This window comes from Polypterus senegalus, chromosome 1, assembly GCF_016835505.1.
Source record: "Polypterus senegalus isolate Bchr_013 chromosome 1, ASM1683550v1, whole genome shotgun sequence".
Classification (NCBI taxonomy): domain Eukaryota; kingdom Metazoa; phylum Chordata; class Cladistia; order Polypteriformes; family Polypteridae; genus Polypterus; species Polypterus senegalus.
In genome coordinates this window covers 294,112,722-294,139,615 of record NC_053154.1, presented here as the reverse complement: position 1 = coordinate 294,139,615, position 26,894 = coordinate 294,112,722, and the positions used below count along the sequence as shown (strand labels likewise).

The following is a 26,894-nucleotide window of genomic DNA, read 5'->3' as shown; positions in this document are numbered from 1 at the left end:
TCAAGTGAATAACATTTAAATAAAATATTTCGGGGTACTTTTTTCTTGTTTTTAAAAAGAAATCCCCTGAAAGTTCAATACCAAGGGATATCATCAGTTTACCATTGCATTGCTGTTGTGATCATATGCATTGTAGACGTTCATAATTAAAGTTTCATTGTGTAATCATAACTAGGCAAAGTTTCAAACCGCTTCACATGCACCATGGCAATGCCTCTGAAATGAATAACAGAGAATTAAGCGAGTACAGAGTTAGAAGTTTTGCGGTTCTTTGTTTGTGTCCCAGGTTCAATTTAAGGTCTCCTGTGCAGAATTTAGCTGTTCCTTCAGAGTTCTTAAAAAAGCTATCCTAGTAACAGTTTCTGTCAGTTTGATGAGTTTCCTTAAATTGTTTCTGAAACTGTGTTTGAATGTGTCTGATTCCTCATCCGTGTTGGGATTTCTCTTTTCCTTGTATGGCTATCATAAAAAGATTAGCAGTGGAGCAAGTGAGCATAAAAAAGGAACAAATAGATGGAAAACTAGAGTACTATAGAAATGACATGCAATAAAAGTAATATGGCATCTTCAGGCTCACTTAATCCAATTCTAGTCTACAGCTGGAGACTAGCTGGAGCCTGATTTGGAAAAGGTGCCATTCCATCACAGGACCCACACACTTAAACTGGCTCAATGATTTCATTAGTAATTAACCTAACATACTCATCTTTGTGAGGTGAGAGGAAAACTCACACAGACCCAGGAAGAGCAAAGTTGACACAGGTAGAAATTGGGCTAGGATTTGAAAACACGATCTGCGTGTTTGGCAGTGGTGCAAAGGCCTGTGCCACAGTGCCACCTCAATGATAGTGGAGTAACTTAAAATAGAAAAGCCATAAAGACAAACAGAGTATTTTTTGTGATCACATTTTATGAATAAGCAAAACAGCACCAAACAACCATTAATAACATCACCGAGCACACCCTACAACTCTGTGCCAAGTCCTGTGTAACACTTTAAATAGAAATAACGACACTGGCTTCAGTTACTAAACTAAGACTCTTTACTGTAATTGTAAATGCATTCACTGGAATAGTGTTTGGCACTTGACAGCACTCTGCTTAAGGCTGTGTCATATTATGTTACTTTTCCAATGATTTTCAGTCATAGCCTTCATCTATGTAATCTTAGAGCAGGGGTGTCAAACTCCGGGCCTGGACACAATGGCTGCAGGTTTTCATTCTAACTGTTTTTCTAATCAGTGTGCAGTTTTCACTGCTAATTAACTCCTTTTCCCTTCATTTTAATAGCCCTGTTTTTAAGGATTCAGTCCTCTGAATTGATTTGTTTCTTCATCAAATGGCAGGTAAACACAAATGAGATGTGACAAAAAAAAAAAAAAATTCAAAAGGTGCTTATAAGAGTGAAAGGGATTTGGCTAAAATGCAATCCAAAGTAGACAGGTCCCAATACGGAATCCAATATTCAGAAAACCGAGCAAATCATCCAAATAACCAGAAACCCCAAGCAAAAACAGCAAACACACAAAACTCCAACCACCCAGTTTACCACTACTCTTTCTTCTCCAAGGCAGAATATAAATCCAGTGGTCTCAGCAGCAGTGACATCAGGGTGGACTTCTCCCTTGGGCAACCACCTCCAAAACAAAAGGGGCACAAGAAAACATTAAAACTTACATAGATACATAATTATCGAAAAAAATAAATAATCCCAACACCAATAATATTCAAACATGAAAAATAGTGATTCAACTATAGCAAAAATCCAAGGAAATAAACCTGGATAAACATGATGCTTTTGATTAAAGTGATAATGTTCTACTCCTTTGATTTTTCCTCATAGCTCAGCCCCTGCAGTCCTGGACTCAGCCTAGTCCCTCCACTTTGGTCTTTCTCTTTTGCTGCTATGTCTTTTTTTAATATAGACACCAAAACTTCACAGGTTTTGCTCCAAGTGAAGTAGTAATTGTTTGCCTAATACTCTGTGATTTCTTGATATCACATACATGGTGGATTTTTCCTATGTTATCTGTTGGTTGCCTCCAAAGACGCATATTTGACTGGTAGCACTAATTTTGCGCATTGAATGTCAAGAAAATAAGTATTTTAAAAATAGAAAAGTTAAGATCATCATTCATTACAAATAGTTTCACATGCAGGGGATCCTTTACAGTTCACCAAAACAAGGTCGGGTCAGGTCAAGTTTGGGAGCATGCACTGGTACAATGCGTTACCACATCCACCACATGATGAAATAGCTCGGGATTTTCATTGGCAACCCCCCAGGCAGACATGCGGTCCAGTCCCACCCTCCAGAAATGACCCTTTATCTGTCGCAGCCAGGTGTTATGTGGGCGTCCCCTTGGCCTGGTCTAGCCACTCGGGTCAGCAATGAAGATACTACAAGCTGGATCACCCTCGGGAAATTGCGTCACATGGATGTAGTGCTGTAACTGATGTTCCCTCACAATGCAGTTAATGTGTCACAATCGGGACTCCATGAGCAACCGCTCATTCGACACAAAGTCAAACCATGACAAGAGTGGAGAATATAACAAAGCAATGACCTTAACTAAGTTAAGTGCATTAGAATAACAGAGTTTCAAAGCGTGTCATTTTGTACCAATCAGTGTGCAGGAAAATGGCATCATCTTTTAACACATCTCTATCTTAATACTATTCATTTGTGATTGATTTATTGATTATTGATTATAGAATGATTTGTGATTAAAAGTCTTGGGCCGATATCTGATTCATTGAAAAGGACTTCTTATATATAATTTCTTTTAGGGAACTGAATAAAAAGTATTAATTGTCATTGTCTCATCGTTCCCATGGCAATATCCTAGATACAAATGTTAAAAATGTCTTGGTAAAACAAGCAGGCAGAGTTAAGAGCACTTTAAAAAATAAATTGATAAAGAAAGTGTGATTTTTTGGGTTTAGTTGGCCCAGGGTGAGGTAGAGTGGTGCCCAGTTGAGTGTTCATTCCCACCTTGTACCCAGTGCCACTAGGATAGGTTCCAGTCCCTCACAACCCTGAATAAAGTTAGTCCAAGTAATGGATGGATGGAGTTTTCAAGCACACAAGTAATTTACAGTGAAAAGCATTCAGCAGTACTGAAAACTAGAATAAGAGAACAGCCTACAGCTTCCAATCCTTAGTCACATATGTCAGTGCCATGTTTTTGCCCAGTTTCTAGCCTCTACTCTTTGTAACTGACTTCCTGCAGAGAGATTGACGAGTCAAGTTAGCTGCTGATTTTCTGACTCCAGAAGTTGCAGTATATGAGCATCTGTCTTTGTTCTCATGATCATTCATCATCTGGTATTGTTTTGAAGAGCTTTTCAGATTTCGTATTGCTATTCCAGTCAGTTGAGGGATCGGTTCATTTTCAGATGATTTCAGCTCACTACAAAATCAGTTTCACATTTTTCATACTTTGGCCTGGGTGGGGATTCTCTGTTCATTTTTTGAGTTGAAATCTTAGCAATTCTGGTTTGTCTGTGAAATGTTTCAAGGACATGCTGGTGAGGTTTATTTGAAATTCTTATCTGGTAAGTACAGTGTAAGCAGACCCTGCAATGGACAGGTGCCCAGTACTAGTCTGCTTCCTGCTTTGTGCCTAGGGCTATTAGGATAGCATCACACCCCAGCAATTCTGAAGTGCATTAAGTGAATTTTACTCTATACATTTGGGTCCTGGATAAATTATAATTATGAACTGGCCATACTAGATTTAAAAACCTACCTGGGGGTTTTCTCACAGGATGATATAATCGTAATTAGGGAACAGCGCTGGAAGATTTAATATTTCATGGCAAAATAATTGATAAATAATGCAATAAAAAGACTCAGTAACACTTTTAAATAGTGGCTTTAAGGGCTTGCTGCTTTTTATCTTTTAGTCACTTATTTCTATGTAACACAAACATTAATTTTGTTAAGGTCTTGGTATGCATGTAAAAAAAAAACAGTGAATAATAGATGCTCTATTCGTATATCGTATTCAAATATGTAATCTTTGGTCCTTAGTCTAAAGAGTTTGTTGAGGTTTTGCTATGTAGCAATTTAAACAAATATACTGATGGGAAAAAAAAAAACGAAACGCTCATCATTGGATGAAAAATTCCACATTCATTGTGAGCATAACAGGAAAATATAATAGGACCAGCAAATCGTGCTTGCAAAAATTTTGCAAGAATAAAAGCGTTAATAAAATGATGATAAGGAAGAGAAGAACATCACACGTTACAGTAAGAAAGATTATTTTAATAAGTAGTGACTTGTGAGAGGATTCAATATTAGAATAGTCTCATGATTAGTATGGGATGTTATTATAGTCGCTTACAACAGCATGAATATTTGCAATACAAAGTGTAACATGAACAGGTTAACAGAACATATTGGATACGAAGGGAAATGCAGGGCACATGTCAGTCAGTATGTGGGAAGTGTGGCCGTCAAGCAATGTAGTATACTGACGTCTATAATAATTGTTGGTTATTGCAATTTGTTGCACAAATGTTATTGTCAGTGACAATATTGCCTAGTGTGTAGCTGTACGTTTAACCCGGGTTTCGATGAAACTCTGTAAAATATAGTGTACAACTGGCCATGGGTAAAAACAGAGCCTGGCAAATAAACTCTGACGTTATTAAATGTTTGTCATTATGACTTGATGATAGTCATACAATATGTTAAATGAATGGGGAATTGCCTACGCCATAATATAAAGGAAATATCTTGTTTTGAGCTGTCAGTCTTATAGAAGCCCTGTAGTTTTTCCGTCGTAATGTTTCTTATTGTCTGGCAGTTTTCCGCTGCACTACAGAAAGGTTGTGTATGTAATTCATTTTTCGTTCACTGTCTAGGTGCAAGACTTACTGCCGCTGATCTTTGGATAATGTTGCTCTGTGGTTTGTCATATGTTGTCTTTGTTGTTATAAGGTATCTTGCCTGTGCTGATTGATTTGGCGTGATGTTGATGTTTCTGCTTCTGTGCATTGGTGTGAGTATGTAGGCCGGCGAGACCATTTCTGTTGGTCGCAGCTAAGCTATAGGTGCCTTTTCATTTTATTGGGAGGCTTACGTTGGAGTGAAGGAAAAAGGAGGTGTGAAATGATAGTGTGATAATGCAGTTTCAGTCAGTAACAAAGTATGCACAGAATAAACAGTCAAATACCACAGTCAATAATTGGTCACATTGAAGAACTGAAGATAAGTCTAAGACCAAAACTCTGCTATTGTTGTGGAGGGATATAGTAGTTGTGGCAACCATTGTTTATATCAAGCACGGATGGACACAAGCAAAATAATATAAGGATAATAACAAAACAATGAGAAAACAAAGCTGGGATATACTCCAGGCCCAAGTGACCCTGAAATGGATTAGGTTTTAGAATCAGAGCCCAACAATCTATTAGGTGACATGGGCAGCTGTCTAGGGCGCCATTTATGAAAGCTAAAGACGTGTGCCCAGGACCCAGAGGGGCGCTGTTTGTGTAACTCAGGGCACACTCTGGTATTAGTCCCATTGTGCTATCGACACTGAGGGGCATTGTTCTTGTAACTCAAGGGGCATGACTTTGGATACAGAATGGAAAGCCTAGGGCTCCATATAGGTTTCAACCGGCACTGTTGGAAATGTTGTCTTATGATTCGTGTAACATTTCTCTTTTAATTTCAAAGAATAACATCTCCCTTACCTATAAAATTAATTAACACCGAGTGGCCACTTTTGCTGGTTGTAGTGGACAGATCAGTTGCACGGTGGTTGGTTTTTCTCCCTTACAGCCTTAGAATCCTGGTCACTGTATGCAACTGGTACATTTCTCTGACATCTCATGAGTTTACTTTAGGTGGTTTTGTTTTCTCCAGCCACCTAAAGACATGCCAGAAGGATTGATTTGTGATTTAAAATTTTAAATTAGCTTAGTGTGATTGTGGTTGTGCGCTGGAATGAATGCACAGTCCATCAATAGTTGGTTCTTACCATTTGCCCAATGCTGCCAGAACAGGCTGTAGCTCCCCATGACTCCACACTGAATGAAGAGAGTATGAGAGTATCATGGTTTGTCCTTAATATTTCAATGCATGTCCTCAAATAAAGGTCATTCATACAGACCAAGCTGAAATTTTCCATTTTGTTAAGACAGTGTTTGGTTTTTCACAGTGAAAAAATACAGCTTTTCAAAAGCTGCTGATCTCTTTCCTTTTTCCTATTTAGAAGTTCTTTGTCACGGTCAGTGATCAATAAACACGATTACACTTGAATTTAAAGGATTATTTCCTGGAGAATTATCAATAGATTGGCTTGCGAGGTTTGAACTTTTATTACAATAAACTTCTCTGCACACCAGTAAGATGCTCAGCAGATGGTGCCATTTTTCTTTCTGGCAAGCTCTTTTTTGACTTTTCCAGAAAGTATTACATCATAAGCTTTTGATTAACACCAGGAGCAAGGGTCTAGCCCCAGCAGGATGCCACACCGTATGTGCTTGATAGTCAGTGGATGTCACAGCTGTCATTCTTCTTCTTCTTATCATGTAATCGGCATTTGTAATAATTTGCTTAACACTTAGCAGATGGCATGGCTCTTCTTTTTGTTTCTGCTGTGTCGGCCTCTTGATTAGTTTGCCACAAAAAAGACACAAACCCTGACAACTGTGACAAGTTTGGTGCGACCCATATTTTTTGCTTCACCAACATGTATAAAGTTGTAAACTTTTGATTAAGACCAAGTTCAGGTTTCTAGTCCCAGTTGTTCACAGGTAATCTTGTGATAGACAGACACAACCCTTACGATTTCATATACTATATTTATATACCCATCCCTTTCTTTTTGTAACTCACTAACCCTAATGCCAACAAGAACAGCAAAGCAAATGACCATGCTCAACAGCTCATCAGTGTGCAGCAGTAGGCAAACTCAAACTCAACAGCAGCAACAAGCGAGTTAGCGGAGATGAACTCCGAAACTCTGCACATGAACCTGGGGCACAAATGAAGTGCAATGGCAGTTCTATTAATTCTTGTCCAATTTTCTCTTTGTCTCACTGTCTCACTCTTGGGAATGACATGTTCAATATGAAATGTCTTAGTATGAATATATATGGAAATGCTGCAGATAAGGTGATGAGCTACACATTAATTACTTTAAAGGAGATCGATTTCCATATCCACATAAGTTTTTCTTCAGGTACTCTGGATTACTCCCACATCACAAAGACATGCCACTTGCAATTTTAAATTAGCCTAATAAGAGTCAATGTGGGTGTGTGTGAGAGAGCAAGCGTGACAGGGCTGGGCTAACATTCCATCCAGGGATGTTTCTTATTATTATTTGCCAGTACTACCAGCATAGTCTCTGGCTCCCCATGAGCTTTTGCGTTTGATCGTAGACTGTGGAAAACTGGTACCAAGAGCAAGGTGTATTCGTGCATTTCACCCAGTTTTACTCAGATGTAATCCAATAAGCCTGAAATGGATTAATAGGGTTCAAGAAAGGCTGAGAAAGTTGATGAATGGATTAAATATAAACTGATACCTTTAATGAAGGGTTTGATCATGATAGTTGAAAAAAAGTATATTACATACATGAATGAATTTCTAACGTAATTGTATAATATGACCATCTTGGCCAGTGAAAGAATGCTCTGTAAACCATGGAAGACCTGTAACTATAAACGTTACAAGCCCTGAAAGGCTTATAGAGGAATTTGCAAATACATAAATTAAAAGATCATTTTCCTACTGTACTGTAGCTTACATACAATAATTTCATAATATAAAATTGTCAAACCTGTTTAATCCAATTCAGGGTTGCGCAAACACAAACAAAAATCCCCTGCACGGGGTAATTTAGAATCAGCGGTTAACCCACATTAATATGTGCCTCTCTAAGATGTGGGAGAAAAGCTGCTGTACTTGGAGATAACCTGTGCAGACATGGGGTTTGGGCATGAAGACTCAAACGGGTGCAGGATTTGAACTGAAGACACAGGCTCAATAATGTGACAGGTTGTCCTAAAACTACACAGAAACTTTACATATGCATAAGTTAGTTATCACCATTGAATAGATTACAGTTTAGTTACAACATTCCATATCATTCTTAGACCTGCTTAATCCACTTGTCCAATGTTACAGGGGGCTGGAATCTTTCCAGGAAACATTGGGTGGTACATAAGATAACTCTTATGACAGCTTCAGTCCATCATGGCCGACAATACAATTATGGTTCGATTAAATATAGAAAATTGTAAATTTACACAATAATTACTCATCAGTTTCTCATTTTTCTTCATCTAAATGAGTTTTATTAGTGAGATGAAGAACATATGTAAAAAACTATATATATATATATATATACAGTATATGTATATGTATGTATAATTTCAGGCATTACATTTGCGTTAAAGTAAATTTGCTTAATTTAACTCATGTTTTAATTTTTGAATTTAGATGATGAACTGCTGATATCTATCTATCTATCTATCTATCTATCTATCTATCTATCTATCTATCTATCTATCTATCTATCTATAAGCTATCAGAATATGGGTACACTGCAGTCATAAAGGGATGGACATAGTCAGTAACAATACTCTGGGCTGTGGGATTTAAATAATGCTCAGTTGGTACTAAGAGCCCCAGTGTGACTAGAAACTATCCCCCACGCCATTATACTACCACCACCAGCCTGAACCATTCATACAGGATGGATTCAGACTATCATGTTGTCGATGCCAAATTCTGACTCTATTATCTGAATGTCACAGACCAGGCGACGTTTTTCCAGTCTTTCATTGTCCAATTTTGGTGAGCTCATGTGAGTTATAGACTCAGTTGCATGTTCTTAGATGACAGGAGTAGCACCCGGTGTGGTTTCCTGCTGGGGTAGCCCATCTACTTCAAGGTTTGATGTGCTGTGCATTCAGAGATGCTCTTCTGCATACCTTGGTTGTTGCGAGTGGTTATTTGAGTTGCTGTTGCCTTTCTATCAGCTCAAACCAGTCTGGTCATTCTCCTCTGACCTCTGGAATCAACAAGGTATTTTCGCCCAGACCACTGCCATTTACTGGATATTTTCCCTTTTTCAGACCATTCTCTGTAAACTCTAGAGATGGTTGTGAGTGATAGGCCCAGTAGATTAGCAGTTTCTGAAATGTTCAGACCAGCTTGTCTGGCACCAGCAATCATGCCACGTTTTGACAATGTCTACATGTTTAAATGTATCAAGTTGCTGCCATGTGTTTGGCTGATTAGATGTTTGCGTTAACAAGCAGTTGAACAGGTGTACGTAATAAAAGTGGCCAGTGAGTGTATATACTGTAGATGCATATGGATAGTTAGCTACATCTCTGTGCATCTATATCTTGGAGATAGAGCCCATCCTATTTATACTGGGCTCAAGACAGGAGACAACCTTAGAAAAGGCATTAGTCCATCACAGACACCACTCACACACACACACAAACACACGCACACAGTTGGGGCCAATTTGGATTTGCCAATTAACCTATCCTATATGTCTATAAGGATATGAGAGGGAAAATCAGATTGCGAAGGGGAGGAATAATAAGAACATACTGTCTGTATTCAGATCAATTCATTTTTTTCTCATTATACCTTACAGTACAGTTAAACGTATTTATTGCTAGTCCTGCTAGGATACACTGCGCACCTTGAGCCACAATCTACGACAGTGAATGGGTAGGTTTCATGACCAAACTCTTGAACCATGCTGTATCCATCCAATTTCGTATCAACTTAATCCACTCACAGAGTGGTAGAGCCTATCTAACCAGCCTTGGGCACAAGACAGGAACCTGCTGTCACAGACATCCTCACACACACATATCATGCCATTTCAGAGTCTTCTAACAACTCTTTTAGCAACTCTTGTGTGTTTGGAATGTTTGAAAATTCCATACAATCACAAGAAGAAAATGCAAACGTTACACTGATAATGACTGGCTGAAATTTGTAATGCTGCCATAAATAATTCCTACAACATTGTAATAAAGTTCTATCAATACTTTTATGCTGCAGAAAAAATACTTCTCACGGAGTAAGGATACAATGCTTCATTACATTGTATTGAGTGAGTTAAAATTATTATGAGGAAATCAATGAAGCAACCTTTATTTCCTAGAACACCACTCATGATGGGCGTCATCAGGCTGGACATTAATGGCACACTCCAGCAAAAACTATTTTGTGCTCAGACATCTTGTGAATTTGCAGTGAACCGAAGCTGACATGTTTGATACTGCAATGCTTAGGGTCAGAGAATGCTATTTACCACATTGCTTGATAATAAGGTGCTCAGAAATGTTACAGTGTTGCTCAACAGCTTAAGAAATGTTTCAAAGTAATGTTTTCATGCTTAATAGAAATTTCCCAGTCATTGTTACTGGAGGCATAATAATTCCAACACAAGTCATTATTAGAATGTATATCTACAAGCCACATGCTCATAGCCTACTGTGTTTACTGTTGAAAGTCAACTTTTAATTACCAGATAATCCTATGAATTAAAATAACAAATTTAGAGTGTTTATATTTGTTACAATATTCTAACAAGACCACCCTTCTTTTATGCAGTGCTGTAGATGATTGTAGTCTATATGAGAATGCCTGTTTCAATTGTGCACACCACCAGTGGTCAAGATCATGGAAGTGAAGCTAAGCACATTTAAAGATGCAATAAATAAACTGACACATTAATACACAGTGAAACCAAACAGTCAGGTTTTTCTCTGCCCAACTTTGTGAATGTTAAAGAGTTAATTTGACGTTGGTTGTTTTTCCCTGCATTGCATGCTCAGTCTACTTTGCCACACTCAAAGGTGAAAAAAATCAAGTGAAACACAATAAAAGAGACAAATGAAACATTACAATATCAGAAGATAATTAACTAAATATACTGTACACTTATCAGTTGGAAAGCATGTCGGTGCAGTAGTTAATGCTCAGTCTTAGCCTGAGCACTTTCTCAATGGAGCTTACATGTCCTTCATATGTATATGAGTTGTGACAATTTAATTCCCGGACTGAACCTTTAAAAAATATACATGTGGAACTGTACATTACTGGCTACTTTTGCCTTCAAGGGTCTCCCCTTGTGCATCTATACACTGACTTAAACGGCTTTTCCATTTCTGGAAGCAGGCCTGGAACTCATTTTCAATATTAACATACGTTATTGTTGTTTTTGGTTGACTGCTTCGGTGGTCATCCGTCACATCTTCTCGCCCATCTTTGAACCTTTTATGCCACTCAAACACACTCGCATTTTTCATAGCATCCTTACCATATGCCACTTGCAACAGTTGCAACATTTCATAGCGCATTTGCCAATTTTTTACACAAAATTTTATATTAATAGTCATACGTTGCTCTAAATTTCGATCACCCATTTTTACACCAAAGTGTACATGCAGATATCTATTACCTTCCCAAAAGATAACTAACAACTGGATCTATCAGCTTGCAATTTATGCAGGTATTAGTTCAAACATGTTCAAACATGAATACTCATGTGATTTCGATACAATTACACCACAGGTGACACTACACGGCCATTCCGGGAATTGTCACACCTCGTACATGGGTTTTTGACCAGTTCCTCCAATTGTCCTTCTGCTTGCTAAGATGTGCATGTCAGGTTAATTGGTGAGTGCTATGGGAGAGGGGGTTTGTATACATGTGCCTTCTGATGGACTGGTTCATATTTTGCTCCCAGTGTTGTTGAGTTTGGTTCTAGGTCCTCTAATCCTAAACTAGTGCAAGTAACTTTAGTAATGCATGGATGTGTGTCATATCAGAGCTATTAATATTTATGAACCCATTTGTGATGAAAACAGAATGATGCAAACACATTTGCATAACATTGCACTTTTAGAGCTAGACTCATACGTATATGTCAGGTGGATTTAGAAAGTATTCAAACTTTTTAACGTTTTTTCACATTTTGTTATGTTGCAGCCTTGTGCTTTTTTCCCCCATATCAACTGTATTATCGTGGTATTTACCTCTATTTGCCCTTTACCTGTTTCCTCAAGGGTAAGTGTTCTTGTCAAGTTCTTTATCGGGTTGGTCTACTGTTGCACTTTAAGATGAACACACACATACATAGCTATATGCATACACACAGACCCTATCCACAACAGTGCCCCATGAATGACACATACGCACACACTTATTAACCCCTAGCACTTTAAACCACACAAGTGCTATAGGAATAACAGCCTGTCATTCACTTCAAGAGACTTACTTATTTTCGGCACGAACAACATACGATGTTTTAGTGATATCTCAGACCTAAATATTACTTTTGGTCTACAAGAATATATTTAAACATACAAAGACTCAGCACTCTTTACTATAGGCCATTTATTAGCCAAGAATACCTTCTTTATCGTACTGTCGCTAACATTTAAAAGTGGCGCTCTCACTCTCAGCCTTATAAACCACGCAGCACAGAAATAATGGCAAAAATCCGGCTGTCACCAGGTGCTCAAAGAAATCTAACTTATTACTTCAATCACTTTAGACATTAAGACAAAGCATAGAAAGTTAAAAGCAGCATGGTATTTATTACAAGAATAATAATAATACCACTGGAACAAAGAATAATAGAAAATAGGTACTGATAGGAAAGTCTGAACATATATAGTCTTTAGAAGAAATCTTACGAAAAAGTTACAGATAACAAGGATGAATGTCCCAGGGAGGCGTTTGATTTTTTCGATGTTCATGATGCCTTTCTGATGACCAGTGCCGTCATCAAACGTTCCTCTTCTTCTTCTTCTTCTCTATGCTTCTTTCTGTCTTCTGTCTCAAACCAAGGCATATTTATTATGAAAATGTCATGCCTTGGTTTCACAACATATGCACCTGATTGGCTGGCTGTCAATATGATGAAGTTCTTTGATATTGCCTCAGTTTTTCCTTTCCCAGGCCGTAAACCCAATTGATGTCCCAGATGTCCATCCGTAAAGTAATCAATAGCCTGAGGTATCAGCTCAGCATCCTTTCCTGTAATACCAAATTCGCACTAAGCTGTGAAGAACTGTTATACAAGTAGGGTGTAAGGGAAGAAAACCTGCTTTAATTTGTCTTAGTTCATCTGTTGTCTTGTCTCGAACAAAATATAATGGAAATCAAAATGTACAGATTTCATACACCATAACATCAGCCAACACCGAATATCCCAGAATGTCAAGGGTTAGGATTAGAGTAGGGGATATGAGCCACATAGACAAGCACGGGTACACTAGTCTGTGAATCAAACTTAATTTTAAATTATTTGTAACCCATCCATAAACTAAAATTCCTATAAAATTTAAACCCATAAAACTATTCCCTAAAGTGTTTTATATCCATAAATAAATCCATCCATTATCCAACCTGATATATATAACACAGGATCACAGGGGTCCGCTGGTGCCAATCCCAGCCAACACAGGGCGCCAGCCCACTGAAGGGCACACACACAAACACACACCCACACACCAAACACACACTAGGGACAATTTAGGATCACCAGTGTACCTAACCTGCATGTCTTCAGACTGTGGGAGGAAACTCACGCAGACACATTGAGAACATGCAAACTCCACACAAGGAGGACCCGGGAAGCGAACACAGGTCTCCTTACTGCGCCACCATTTCGCCCCCTCAATAAATAAATAGATATTTTAAATATACTTAAAAATGGCTAAAAAACCTGCATATGAAAAAACTGTCATGTAGGGGTTGAAGAAGAATGCCCCCTACTGTTGAATCTTATTATTACAGGAAGAACAAACTTTTTTCAATATTTTTAATAAATATTTTTATTTAAGAAGTTTACTAAAAATCACTATTTTAAGAAATACTAGGGTTATAAATATTTTATCTGCGGTGGGCTGGCGCCCTGCCCGGGATTTTTTTTCTCCCTTGCGTCCTGTGTTGGCTGGGAATGGCTCCAGCAGACCCCCATGACCCTGTAGTTAGGATATAGCGGGTTTGATAATGGATGGATGGATAAATATTTTATAATTAGGGATTATTAAAGGTTAAAAATCATAAAATTAACACTAGGCTTAACATAAGGGCCCTGAAGCAAAACTTTAACATCAGGGCCCCTAAGGAGAGTCATTAACATTAGGGCCCCAGTTTATTGACTTTAAGATAAGTGGGTTAGGGGTAGGGGTTTAGAAATTTTTTACTAATTCATTAAAGATAATAACTAAACTATTAAATTGACACAAGTATTTAGACTCTGCCACTCTGCTATGACACTTGAGGTTTGACTCAGGTTCATCCCATTCTAGTGACTTGTTGTTAATTCTACTGATTACACATGGTTTTGGGCAAACACCTGCCTATAGAAGGTCCCACAAGCCACAAAGTCAATGGAATTGCCTACAGAGCTTGCACCCAGGATTGTGTCAAGGCGCAAATGTGAGGAACTCTTCAAAAATAATTCTGCTGCATTGAAGGTTTCCAAGAGCACATTGGCCTCCTAAATGTTAGACATTCAGAATAACCACAATTCTCCCTACAGCCTTCCACCTGGCTAAATTGTGCAATCATAAGTGAAGTGCCATGGTAAGAGTGGTGACTAAGAACCCAAATATAATTCTGGCTCAATTCCAGAGAACCTGTGCAGATATGTGTGAAACTTCCAGAAAGACATCACTGCTTCACTCCACTAATCTGGGTTTTATAGGTTAGTGGCCAGACAGAAACCACTACTCTGTAAAACTCCCAAGGAAGCCCCATGCAAAAAGAGACCTAATGGACACTCAACCATCATAAGCAAGATTCTTGTTTCTGATAGAACAAAGATTTGCAGAGGAAAAGAGGGAACTGATTGTCACCTGTACAATACAATTCCAGCGGTGGGCAAAAGGTGGCAGCATCATGCTGTGGTGTTGGGGATCAAGAGACTAGGCAGAGTTAAAGGAAAACTGAACAAAGCTGAGTACAGAGATACTCTTAAAGAAATCCTGGTCCAGAGTGTTCTGGACTTCAGACTGGGCTGAAGGTTCACTTTCCTAAAGGACGATAACACTAAGCACAAAGCAAGGACACCACAGGAGTAGCTTAGGGACAACTCTGGGAATGTCCTTCAGTTGTCCAGCTAGCGCCTGGACTTGAACCCAATTGAACATGTCAAGAGAGACTTGAAAATAGCTGACTACTGATGGTCTCCACCAAAACTGACAGAGCTTGAGAGGTTCTGCAGATAAGGATGGCAGAAAAATACCCAAGTCCAAGTGTGTGGAGTCTGTCGTGTCATAACCAGGAAGAAATCATGCTGTAATCTAATGCCATAGGTGCTTTAGCTAAGTACTGAGTAAAGGGTCTGAAGGCTTGTGTCAATGTGATATTTCTGCTTTTTTATTTGTAAGACATTTTCAAAAATTTCTAAAATCCTGTTTTCACTTTGACATTTTGGGGTATTAAGTGTTGTTTGATGTGAATTAAAAAATCATTCATATGGTTTTAGCTCAAGGCTGTAACATAACAAAAACTGAAAAAAATGAAGGGGTCCAAATATCTTCTGAATCCACTATATTTATCATTTTAGATATCCATGTCTTCAAATGGGATATCAGTGACATGTTCACAGTTTTATTTAATCGTCAATCATGGGATATTTATGAAGGAAATTACATTGATGGACTCGTCGCATGTCCAGCCAACCATCCATTTTCCTGCCTCATTTAATGCTGTTTAGAGCAATGGGTTTCCATCCCCATAGACTATCATTACCTCCACATAATATCATATGTTAATTTGGAAACCTTATTTAAATATAATGAAATGGTCCATAAGTTGATATAATGAGTAAATCATAAAATGCAGACAATCATTTTTAAAGGATCACCCATTACTTTGCCCTTTGGGTAAATGATCCCAGACAGCTACATTCTCATCATACTGTAGAGTGCCAACTTTTTTGTTCACCTCTTCTGATGAAAATGTTGCAGAGCGTGCACTAGAAGACCAGTGGCCATACCTCACGGAGTCCCACTGCATATGTACAGAGAAAAACAAAAGGAAAAGCATCTTCACAAGCTTTCATTTTCCATAGCTAATAAAGCAACTTATTTTACAACAAAAATCAAACACAATTGATAGTTTAAGATCAAACCATCTTTTAATGATGAGTCTTCTACTGTACAAATAGCATTAGAGACTCGTAAGGATTCTAAAAATCATTTATTAGTGTCAGCCAGACCAAGGTGTTTTATGCCAAAAAACAAGAATGAAAAGTCCCAACATAAAAAAATATTGTTTTTCTTTCAATGGAAAATAAGGCCATATGAATGGCGATGCTGCTTTCACATTATCATAAAAATTCCTTTTTTTAATTTACAAGTTAAACAGGACAAAAATTTTCAAGGCACCCGTGGTAGCGTTGCATGTTTTTCATGCTCAACAGCGCGTGAAAGCAAACATTGTCTTCTGAATAAATATTAACATTTGTCAAATCATTTCACTCGTGATGGGGCTGCTACAAATGGCAATCCCAAATGCATTGTGCTTCAGTGTTGCTAGAGGGAGGATGGGGATTTGCAAGCGAGCCCAGATACGTTGAAAGCCGAAAATGGCTCCAGCTGCAGCCACCAAATCTTCCGCTCATATGAGAATTGCAAAATGTGCCAGATGCGGCCCAAAGGAAATTTGGAAATTATAAAAACTAATTAGCCACATTACCCCTAATGAATACCATTAAAAGGAGAAAGGCGTTAAGACTTGTGAATGGAAGGTTCAAAGCTTTGTGAAAAAATTAAAAATGTAAAAAAGGAAGAGGAGTCTTTTACAAAATTGGCATTAATGAAAAAAATGGAAGTGAACTACGTTTCCAGTACAGTCGTCTGTTATTTTATTTTTACAAGACAAAGGAGATGGCATGTTCCTTAAAGTGCCTTCCAGAAATAACTATCACAGCCCTGGCCCATTATCTTTCTCTTATAATTACAAAGTATGTATGAAGTTAAGCAAGAAAAATATGAATAAATATTCCTACTGATGCTTTAGAACAGGAGTCATCTGGGTGCATTTATGGCACAGTTGGTGGTACATAATAAGACTTTAAATGCCTTTGTTTGGTCTTATCAGGGATTAGGAAGAACCAGTGACATTTTACATAAGAGGCTACATGTAGTGCATCTGTACTGATGCAAAAATTAACACATTTTGTTGAATGAGAAAACTATTGTTATAGCTTGTGTACTTTCACAAAGATTTGTCAGATTATTTTAACCCTCTGATCTGGGTTACAGGTAGAGCAAGGACTGGTCAGGTTACCTTTGCAAAGACCTTAATTCAAAACTTAGGTAACAGCCTGTATTATCATGAAAAATGTTCTTCTTTTCACACTGACTCTAAACTTTAGGTTCTTTGCAATGTGTAAACATATACTCAAAATTATTGTGTTATACAGTGCAAGAGATTAGACAGACCACGATAAAGAGCTGGAGCGACACCCGGTGACCCCATATAACTGGAAAACAGTAGAGCAAAGAAAACAATCATTAATTGAAAAAGAACATTTTTTAGACAGGAGATCCACAAAATGGTTGAAGTTCCAGTCATATGTCCTTCTGGCAGAAAGAGGCGGGTCCAGGCGGACACACACCGGAAGTGACATCAGCGATGTTACAGCTGTCAATCATCCAGTCTGAAGAGAAAGGAAGAGAAAAGATTTCAGAACACAGCGCCAACCTCTGTAGTAGAGGGTAATTACAATTACCAGAGCCCTTAAGCTATCCGCTATGCGCATGACAACAGCATAACACCTGCATCTGGAAAAACTACAGGTAAAATAGCAGTAAAGGCAAAGTGTTCATTCATTTAACATAACATAAGTAAACTATTATTAACTAAAGCCATAAGAAGCATAGGCAAAAGTCCTACATAAAGTATACAATATGGGCCCTTGTAGGTGCAGTTCTTCTAGAAGCACACAGCAGCCTCTCACTAGGTTATTGCCTGCTGTCTTTATGTCATACATCTATTAGGCAGACCCATCTTGACAGTGCTGAGCTATGCCTCCTTGTTATCCTTTAAAAACACTCAGTAAATGATTATTAAACCTTCTCTCAGACATCTTAAACCTTACCCTAATCAAATAAGTCCAAAGCAAACTGTTCAACCTTAACCAAGTCAATCAATTCCAGTAATGTGAGTGCAGCAATTCAGTCTTTGCAAGCATTTCTCAACCACTGGTTCGGGTCATGGGCTGTCACTGGTGCATTGCAAGTTCCTGTTCTTTATCATGGTAGTGGGTTGCTAACTGAGTCGTGGCAGGTTGCCTAAGAGATCGGTATATATTTCCACTCTCAGCTCTGATGCACTCAGTTCACCTAGGGGGAGCAACACACCCCCCCATGCAATTATCTTCAGTTTACTAATGGACCCCTCCAAATGGGTCGCAAAGACACTTACATGTGACAAGTGGGTTGCAACATCAAAAAGACAATGACATTTTTTTCCATGAATGCGGCTCCTTCATCACAATGGCAAAATTCAGTTGAAAATTTTGTAAAGGTTCCAAAATTTTTATCAACAGTGACAAAGCCTGTGACGCAGCCAGAGAAAGGTCACCCTTAGTTGGCTTCGTCTGCATTCAACAATACCTTGAATTTAATTTAGTTTATCTTTGTCTAGTGATCCTCAATGAGTAGATCAAATTAATTAAAGGTACACATTTAGCAAATGATACCAAAACTAAGAGAGAGACGGCCTTTAGCATGCTCTAGGTAGGCATGTGAAGAGCTAGCATTGTCAGATTGTATGCTTATTATTTATAAGCCATCCCACTGTGTCCTGACTGCAGGCAAGGTTTTAGCAGAATGGCTCCCAAATAACTGGCCAAGATCTGGTTACCCGCGGGTCACCTGACGAAAGCAAAATTGATGAATCAATTTGGTCCATCTGAGAGGGTGTTTCAGATCTGTCGGAGTGAATATTCAATTCAGTTTATTTTTGTTTGGTGCTCTTCATTGAGCGCAGGCACAGAGTGTTGTAACAAACTCTCAGGTGGCAGGAAATAGACGTGGGAGACAATCACACTTGAACCATACACAATTTAAAGTATGCAATGGAGGATGAGAGGACAAACAGCAAAAGGAGGAAAACTAACACAAACAGAAAGGATGTGCAAAATGACAACAACAGGTTAGGTCAGGTCAGTTTGGGGAGCATGCATTGGTACTGGTGGTTGCTGAACCCACCACATGACAAAACAACGGATGAGAAAACTGAGTCCAAGATGCTGGATCATTGATTCAGCAAAACCGCTCACTGCACCACAATTACACCTTTTTCATTTTCATATACTGTACGTTTCTAAGCTTTTGGCATATTTAACTGAAAAATCAGTCAGTTGAATATGGTTCTGATATCTGCTGTTTTAAACAATCAAATTTTCAAAGATATTTAAATAAGGGTAGATCTCCTTCCGAGCTTTCTATACACTATTTTCATAAATGACAAAAAAATTGTCATTTTTTCTTTTACTTTTTTATTTCAGAACCTAACTTTAAATCTGATTGGTTGATGGCAAATGCCAGTCCTAGTATAAATATTTTGATGTTGTTTCAGGAAACACAGAGACCCAGCATTATCAGATCCATCATCCATTCACTGTTGTGATTTCCTGCTACAACAAAACACAAAAAGGGGTATCAGGCCTCACACATAACCACACCACCACACCAAAGTCCAAACCTGCCCTTAATTCTGATCTGGGCCTAGTGGAAAGGCCACATTACTTGTTTTGCTATCCCGGAACCCAAAAAGAAGGCTTTTTTGTTCTGCATGGGCCCAAAATGGAGTTAAGATTAAATCCTGAAGCACATTAATAAGAACAATCTATTGAGACATGTAGTTGAAGAAGAAACCTTGACAACCTTTAAAGAAGTATCTGGATAAGATATTGGGACAACTTAGTATTCACTAAACAATTTATTATGTTCTTAGAGTTCAAAATGTACAAAATATGAAAATGTGAGATGGAAAGAAAAACATTAAAAACTGTATACTCTAATTTCTAAACAAAGACAAAGTTCCTTGAATGTTCTATATATTTGTTCTAAAGTATTTTTTTAAAAAGGAGCACAAAAGGTAATCCAGGAACAAAAGATCAAAAATATGTTTTGCCCTAAATCTAAAACAAAACAAATCCTCACCCAAAAAAAAAACAGAAAACCAATATTAGCACCTCATAATCGAAGCAGGGGTCAACAAACTAAGAGATCCAAACAAGAATTATATCTCAAAACCAGGATTCGAAACCAGCAAAGCCAAAGCTACTCTGACATGAGCAGCTTCTCCAATTTAGGCCACTGGGACAGTCCCATAACTGAATAATCAGGTGGCCCCGCCTCTATTGGCACCACACACAGGAGACAGAGCAGTTGACTCACACCAAAAACACTGATATATGCAATGTAAAAATGAAAACACAATATCAAATAAATAAAATGCAGATTGAACAAAAAACAAAAAACTCTGCCAGGGCTGTCCTTTGTCACCGATTCTGTTCATAACTTTTATGGACAGAATTTCTAGGCGCAGCCAGGGTGTTGAGGGGGTCTGGTTTGGTGGACTCAGGATTGGGTCACTGCTTTTTGCAGATGATGTTGTCCTGTTTGCTTAATCAGGCCGTGATCTTCAGCTCTCTCTGAATCGGTTCGCAGCTGAGTGTGAAGCGGCTGGGATGGGAATCAGCACCTCCAAATCCGAGACCATGGTCCTCAGCTGGAAAAGAGTGGATTGTCCTCTTAGGGTTGGGAGCGAGATCCTGCCCCAACTAGAGGAGTTCAAGTATCTCGGGGTCTTGTTCATGAGTGAGGGAAGAATGGAGAGTGAGATTGACAGGCGGATTGGTGCGGCATCTGCAGTGATGCGGGCTCTGCATCGGTCTGTCGTGGTGAAAAAAGGAGCTGAGCTGTAAGGCAAAGCTCTCAATTTACCAGTCGATCTACGTTCCTACCCTCACCTATGATCATGAGTTGTGGGTAGTGACCGAAAGAACGAGATCGCAAATACAAGCGGCTGAAATGAGTTTCCTCCGCAGGGTGTCTGGGCTTTCCCTTAAAGATAGGGTGAGAAGCTCAGTCATCCGGGAGAGGCTCAGAGTAGAACCACTACTCCTCCGCATCGAGAGGAGTCAGATGAGGTGGCTCGGGCATCTGATCAGGATGCCTCCTGGACGCCTCCCTGGTTAGGTGTTCCGAGCATGTCCAACTGGGAGGAGGCCCCGCCCAGGACACGCTGGAGGGACTATGTCTCCCGGCTGGCCTGGGAATGAATCGTGATTCCCCCGGAAGAGCTGGAAGAAGTGGCCGGGGAGAGGGAAGTCTGGGCATCTCTTCTCAAGCTGCTGCCCCCGCGACCCGACCTCGGATAAGCAGAAGAGGATGGATGGATGGATGAAACAAAACCTAGAATAGAATTGATAACAGCATAAAAAGTTATAATTAAATACCAACAAAGAGATTAAATAAATATGAAACAAACCCTGTTGGTACCATAACACTCATCATATGGCTTGAAATTTAAGAATGCGACTTCTGAAAATGGGCCAGATGGTGGCATAATGGGTAGGGCTCTGCTAAGTACAGATTTGTACATGATATGTCATTTTATATACAGAACTCTTCAGTTGAATCATCAGTTACAAAGAAAATCTGACAATGAAAAATCAGAATAAATAATCGGGCATTGCTGTGCTGAATAGTGAACTCTCACAGTTAAAGGTGCCTGGGTTTTCATTTCCTTCTCATGTCTGCATTATTTTTACTCCAAGTATTCTGGTTTCCGACTATATCCAATAGACACAGATTAAGTTAACTGATAACTCTTAATTTGACTGGTGTGAGTCAGTGTGGTACTCGTTGCAGGCTGGCTGCCTCCCCAACCCTGAATTGAAATTAAGCAGATCTAATTATGAGTGTACAGATGGTGAAGAAAATGGATCCAAAGTGCATTTAATGATTGTGCTCACTCCACGAAAGGCTTGTGCAGAAGCCCAATGCAGGACACACTCACTCACACTTTCTTACACCAATCCAGTTTCATTAATCTGTATGCCTTTGGTATGTTCAAGTAAAACTGAAGTAAAGAGAGAAAAACGAAACCAAAGCATCTGAAACTTCAAACAGATGGTGACCATAGCAGAACATGAAATGGCAGCTGTACCATTCTGTAAACTAAATAGGCAAACTTGATTTAATATGATGGGTGGCACGGTGGCGCAGTGGTAGCGCTGCTGCCTTGCAGTTAGGAGACCCAGGTTCGCTTCCCGGGTCCTCCCTGCGTGGGTTTCCTCCAGGCGCTCCGGTTTCCTCCCACACTCCAAAGACATACAGGTTAGGTGGGTTGCTGATTCTAAATTGGCCCTAGTGTGTGCTTGATGTGTGGGTGTGTTTGTGTGTGTCCTGCGGTGGGTTGGCACCCTGCCCGGGATTGGTTCCTGCCTTGTGCCCTGTGTTGGCTGGGATTGGCTCCAGCAGACCCCCGTGACCCTGTGTTCAGATTCAGCAGGTTGGAAAATGGATGGATGGATTTAATATGAAGTCTTTCAATGCTTTTAAAAGGGCATGGCTCATGTGAAATTCCCCTTGGGATTAATAAAGTATCTATCTATCTATCTATCTATCTATCTATCTATCTATCTATCTATCTATCTATCTATCTATCTATCAGTCTGAGATCGCAAAGCCCTGCAGAGAATGGTGTGTTCAGCAGAGGGCATCATAAGGTTGGCACTGCCCTTTCTGCAGGACATCTACACTAGGCGCTGTAGGGCCAGGACAATTGCAAATAATTATGAACTCTACACACCATAATAACAGACCAGTTCAGCCTACTCAAGTCAGGCAAGTGGCTATGCAGCCTAATGGCAAAAACTGAAAGGCACAAGAGAAGCTTTTACCCTCAGGCCATAAGAATCCTGAACTCTGACATGCCAACAAATATTCAAACATAAAACTCACTTTAATTTGCTGCACAGCCACTTTGTATTTTTTACTGTTTTTACTGTTTTAGTTCTTTAGGGTTTAACTTAATTTTAACCTAGTTTAACTTAATTTAAATTAATTTAGCTAATTTTATTTAATTTACTTAATTTTTTACCCTTTTCTTATTTTCTTATTTATTCTATTGTGTGTTTGCTTTTGTTTTGCACAATCTTGGAGTGAACCAGCTTTTCATTTCACTGCACGTTGTACCTGTATAACTCTTGAATCTTGACAGCTAAAATACTACTACAGTACATACACAATGCAGTGAAGGTCAAAGGTTTGGAATGAACAGTCTCTGTATTGTTCACTTGGCCATACTGCCTGCCATACATGCAAATTAAAGATACAATTCCCACTATATTATACTAGCTGTGCTACCCAGTGTAAGAAGGTTGAAATATCAATGTAGGCCTCAGCGTTAACATTTGCAATGCCCAACGCAATGCATATCTCTCTGTTTTATACCATTTGGTATGAGATTCATAAAAGCAGGGTTAATTTTTGAGTTGTGCCATCTGTTGGAATGACAAATGCAATTCATTTTATTATTAAAAATGTTTGTGATGCGCCATCTTTTGGAATAACAGAGACATAGTAACCAGATGAACACACAGATCATTATACTTTTATTATAGTGGATGTTAGCAAACAAAGTTTTGACTCTCAAATTTAGCTTACTCTTGCCTATTTGCATGCTTTTCTTAATTCTTTCTCCATTAAGACCATGCCTATACCTCAAATCCAGTGAAAAGATGGAAACAAATCCAATATATATTTAAAACATTGCTTTTTGACTTCCTGATGATCTACAGCACCTGCTTTTGTGAATAAATACTTTTGAAATTGTTTTCAGCAGGCTGAGCCACCCTGAACACTTTTGATTGTTTGATTTTTTAAAATATTTCTCTGCATGCAATACTTCAGCTGTTTACTTGATAAATCTATCCTTGCAGATTTTCTTTTAAAAGAGAAACTCCTCAATAGCCAATGACTGGATTCAGGCGCTGTTTTATCATGTTATTATTTTTTAAATTTAATTTTTGATAAATTATATATGGAAATCACTGCAAAAATGGACTTGTTTGTGAATTGTATGCTATCTTTAAGCCCTTGACTGAAGCTCAGGAAACTGATAAAGTAAAGGCATTAAGTTATTTTTTTGCATACTGACACGCACACTTACTGTAAAAAATATCCAACACAATTGAGACTTCACTCATTACTGAATGATAAAGAGTTAGACAAAGACTATTTTGACAGTATACTGAGTCAAACAGTATACAGGTAGTATGCATGTATGAATAAACAAAGGCCGAGATACAAAGAGAAACACAAGCAAACCTAAACAAGTTCTGTTTTTCAGCACATGAGCTGCAGCAGTGGGCGTGAGGTGGGAAACAATACTGGACCGGCATTCCTCCCATTACACAGCATTTTTGCATACACCCCACATTGATATTCATAAATTATCAGTTAACCTAACAGACATCTTTTGGGATATGTAAGGAAAACTGAAGGACCATGAGGGATACCATACAGACAGTGTCTGGATGTAGGAATTGAACCCAGCATCCTGGATCCTTGTGTCAACCTGTAGTGAGAGGGGTCTGTAGCAGTGCATGTTTGAAAAGTCAAAGACCACAATACTAGAGCGGTGTAGTTGTACATGGTAGCATGGTGGAGTGGCTCTCGAAGTTGATGGGTGATTGACTAATCACGTATCCTTTTGCAGATGTGTTTGGTCATTCTGATTGCTACATTAGCACTCTGGGGTCTGTAATCAGTGGACTTGCATCCCTATCAAGTTAAATGCACCCTGAGCAAAACAGTGGGGGAAGATCAGACGGGCAAGCAAAGGCATAAATGAGTGTGTTAGCCAGCGCAGTGGAGAGGGGCCAAAGTGTTGAGAGAGCAAAATGAATGTCACTCCAATGGCAGGGCACTCACGCTGAGCACCAGATGGCTGCAGGGACCAACTGAGTACTTTGAGATGTCCAGCAGACACCAATGGAGGCAGTAAGAATGAGGGAGACAGTCTATGAGTGCCCTGGCAGACACTGAAGGAGGCAGTTGCAAGGGGGGCCAAAGAGTGGGACCGCTGTTGTTGCCATCTGCGTCAAGCTACAGGACCCAAAGGCTGAGTTGGGGGAGATGGAAAGAGGTGGACGCACTGGGCTGACTGGATGTCTGCGGAGTCTTGTTGTTGGATTTTATCTTTTGCTGATTTTACTCCAATGTGATGAGTGCTGATTTTTATCATGGATTATTAATTAATTAAATTAATTAATTAATTAATTAAGAAGCACTGGACTTTGTATGGAACGCTATTTATTATCCGGGTAAAACTACAATTGCACTTTACAGTTTCCTCTGTTGCTGTTAGGTGTCCACATTTCCCTGCTCGTCTCAGTTTTGACTGTCAATGGCCCCAGGTTGTTATTGCAGCTGCAGCCAACCTGGGCCATCACACAACATTTTCCAACACCGTACCAGCCTGAAATCAGGGTAAAGTTCTGTGAGAACTCTGATTTTTACTGCTGCCGTGTAGATTCAGTGCCCCAAGTTCAAACCTCACTCAGTCATTTTCTATGTGGCTCTCTGCATAAAAAGTCCATTTTCCTCCTGCTATCTTGGTTTACTCCAGTATGCATGTTAGATTGACTGACAAACTTAAATTGAGTGAGGGTGTATGAGTGAGTCTGTATTAGTCTGCTTTCCTATCCAGTGTTTGCTGTTGCCATTCATCTAAAGCTGCTGGGATTGGGGTTTTCTAAACTGGTCCAGTTGAGAGTATGTGGGTGTGTGTGTGAGTAGGTACTGCAGCGGACTAGAGCTGCATAATTAATTGATCACTGCCTTGTGCCAGTTGCTTCAAATGGAGGTAAAAGCAAAGTATCAAGTGCCTTGTGATGGCGTGATGTGAAATGCTTTATATTAAAGGAAGACAATAAATGTGTGACTGAGTGAAACATGTTAAACACATACTGAAAACTGCCTTTAATAACTATATCTGACATTTTTTTCTTCCACCAGGGTGATTCTCTGAGGACAAACATCCAGCTAGACTTTGGAGACGGCATTGCAGTGTCATATTCTAACCTGAGTTTGATGGAGGAAGGAATTAAACATATTTATAAATCTGCTGGAATATATCGGGTGTCTTCTGTCGCAGAAAACAGTTTGGGGGCTGAAACATCTGTTCTGCACTTACACATAACATGTATGTAAAATACTTTTTGATTCTTTTAGCAATGCATTACTTTTCATTTGTTTACCTTGATTATCAGATATATGAGGGAAGTTAAAAGTTTTTGCCCTTTTTTTAACTATTTATTAAGAATTTCAAAAACAAATTACAGTAAACCCTCGTTTATTGTGGTTAATCCGTTCCAGACTCTGCCGCGATAAATGAATTTCCGCGAAGTAGGATTCTTTATTTATAAATCTAATATTTTCGCAGTTAGAGCATAGAAAACCTGTTTACGACCTTCGAAATACGTTTTTTAACATTATTAGAGCCCTCTAGACATGAAATAACACCCTTTAGTCAAAAGTTTAAACTGTGCTCCATGACAAGACAGAGATGGCAGTTCTTTCCCACAATTAAAAGAATGCAAACACATCCTCCCCTTCTCAAAGGAGTACGTGTCAGGAGCAGAGAATGTCAGAGAGAGAGAAAAGTAAACAATCAAAAATCAATAGGGCTGTTGGGCTTTTAAGTGGATGCACCACGATAAAGCGGCCACAAGGAAGGGATCAATGTGAAGGTAGTCTTTCAGCATTTTTTAGAGGAGTGTCCGTATCTTCTAAGCAATGTAATGTCAGAGTGAGTGAGAGAGGCAGAGAAAAGCAAA

The 26,894-nt window shown here is 39.0% G+C and overlaps 1 protein-coding gene across 1 annotated transcript in view; it reads left to right on the top strand.

Moving 5' to 3' along the window:
* Nucleotides 1–26,894, top strand: part of sorcs3 (sortilin related VPS10 domain containing receptor 3) — a 1,218,933-nt gene that overhangs the window by 1,074,230 nt on the left and 117,809 nt on the right. Inside the window, exon 19 of the mRNA XM_039776558.1 lies at nt 26,074–26,260. Within this exon, the coding sequence (XP_039632492.1) occupies nt 26,074–26,260 (187 nt within the window). The remainder of the gene's footprint in view (nt 1–26,073; nt 26,261–26,894) is intronic.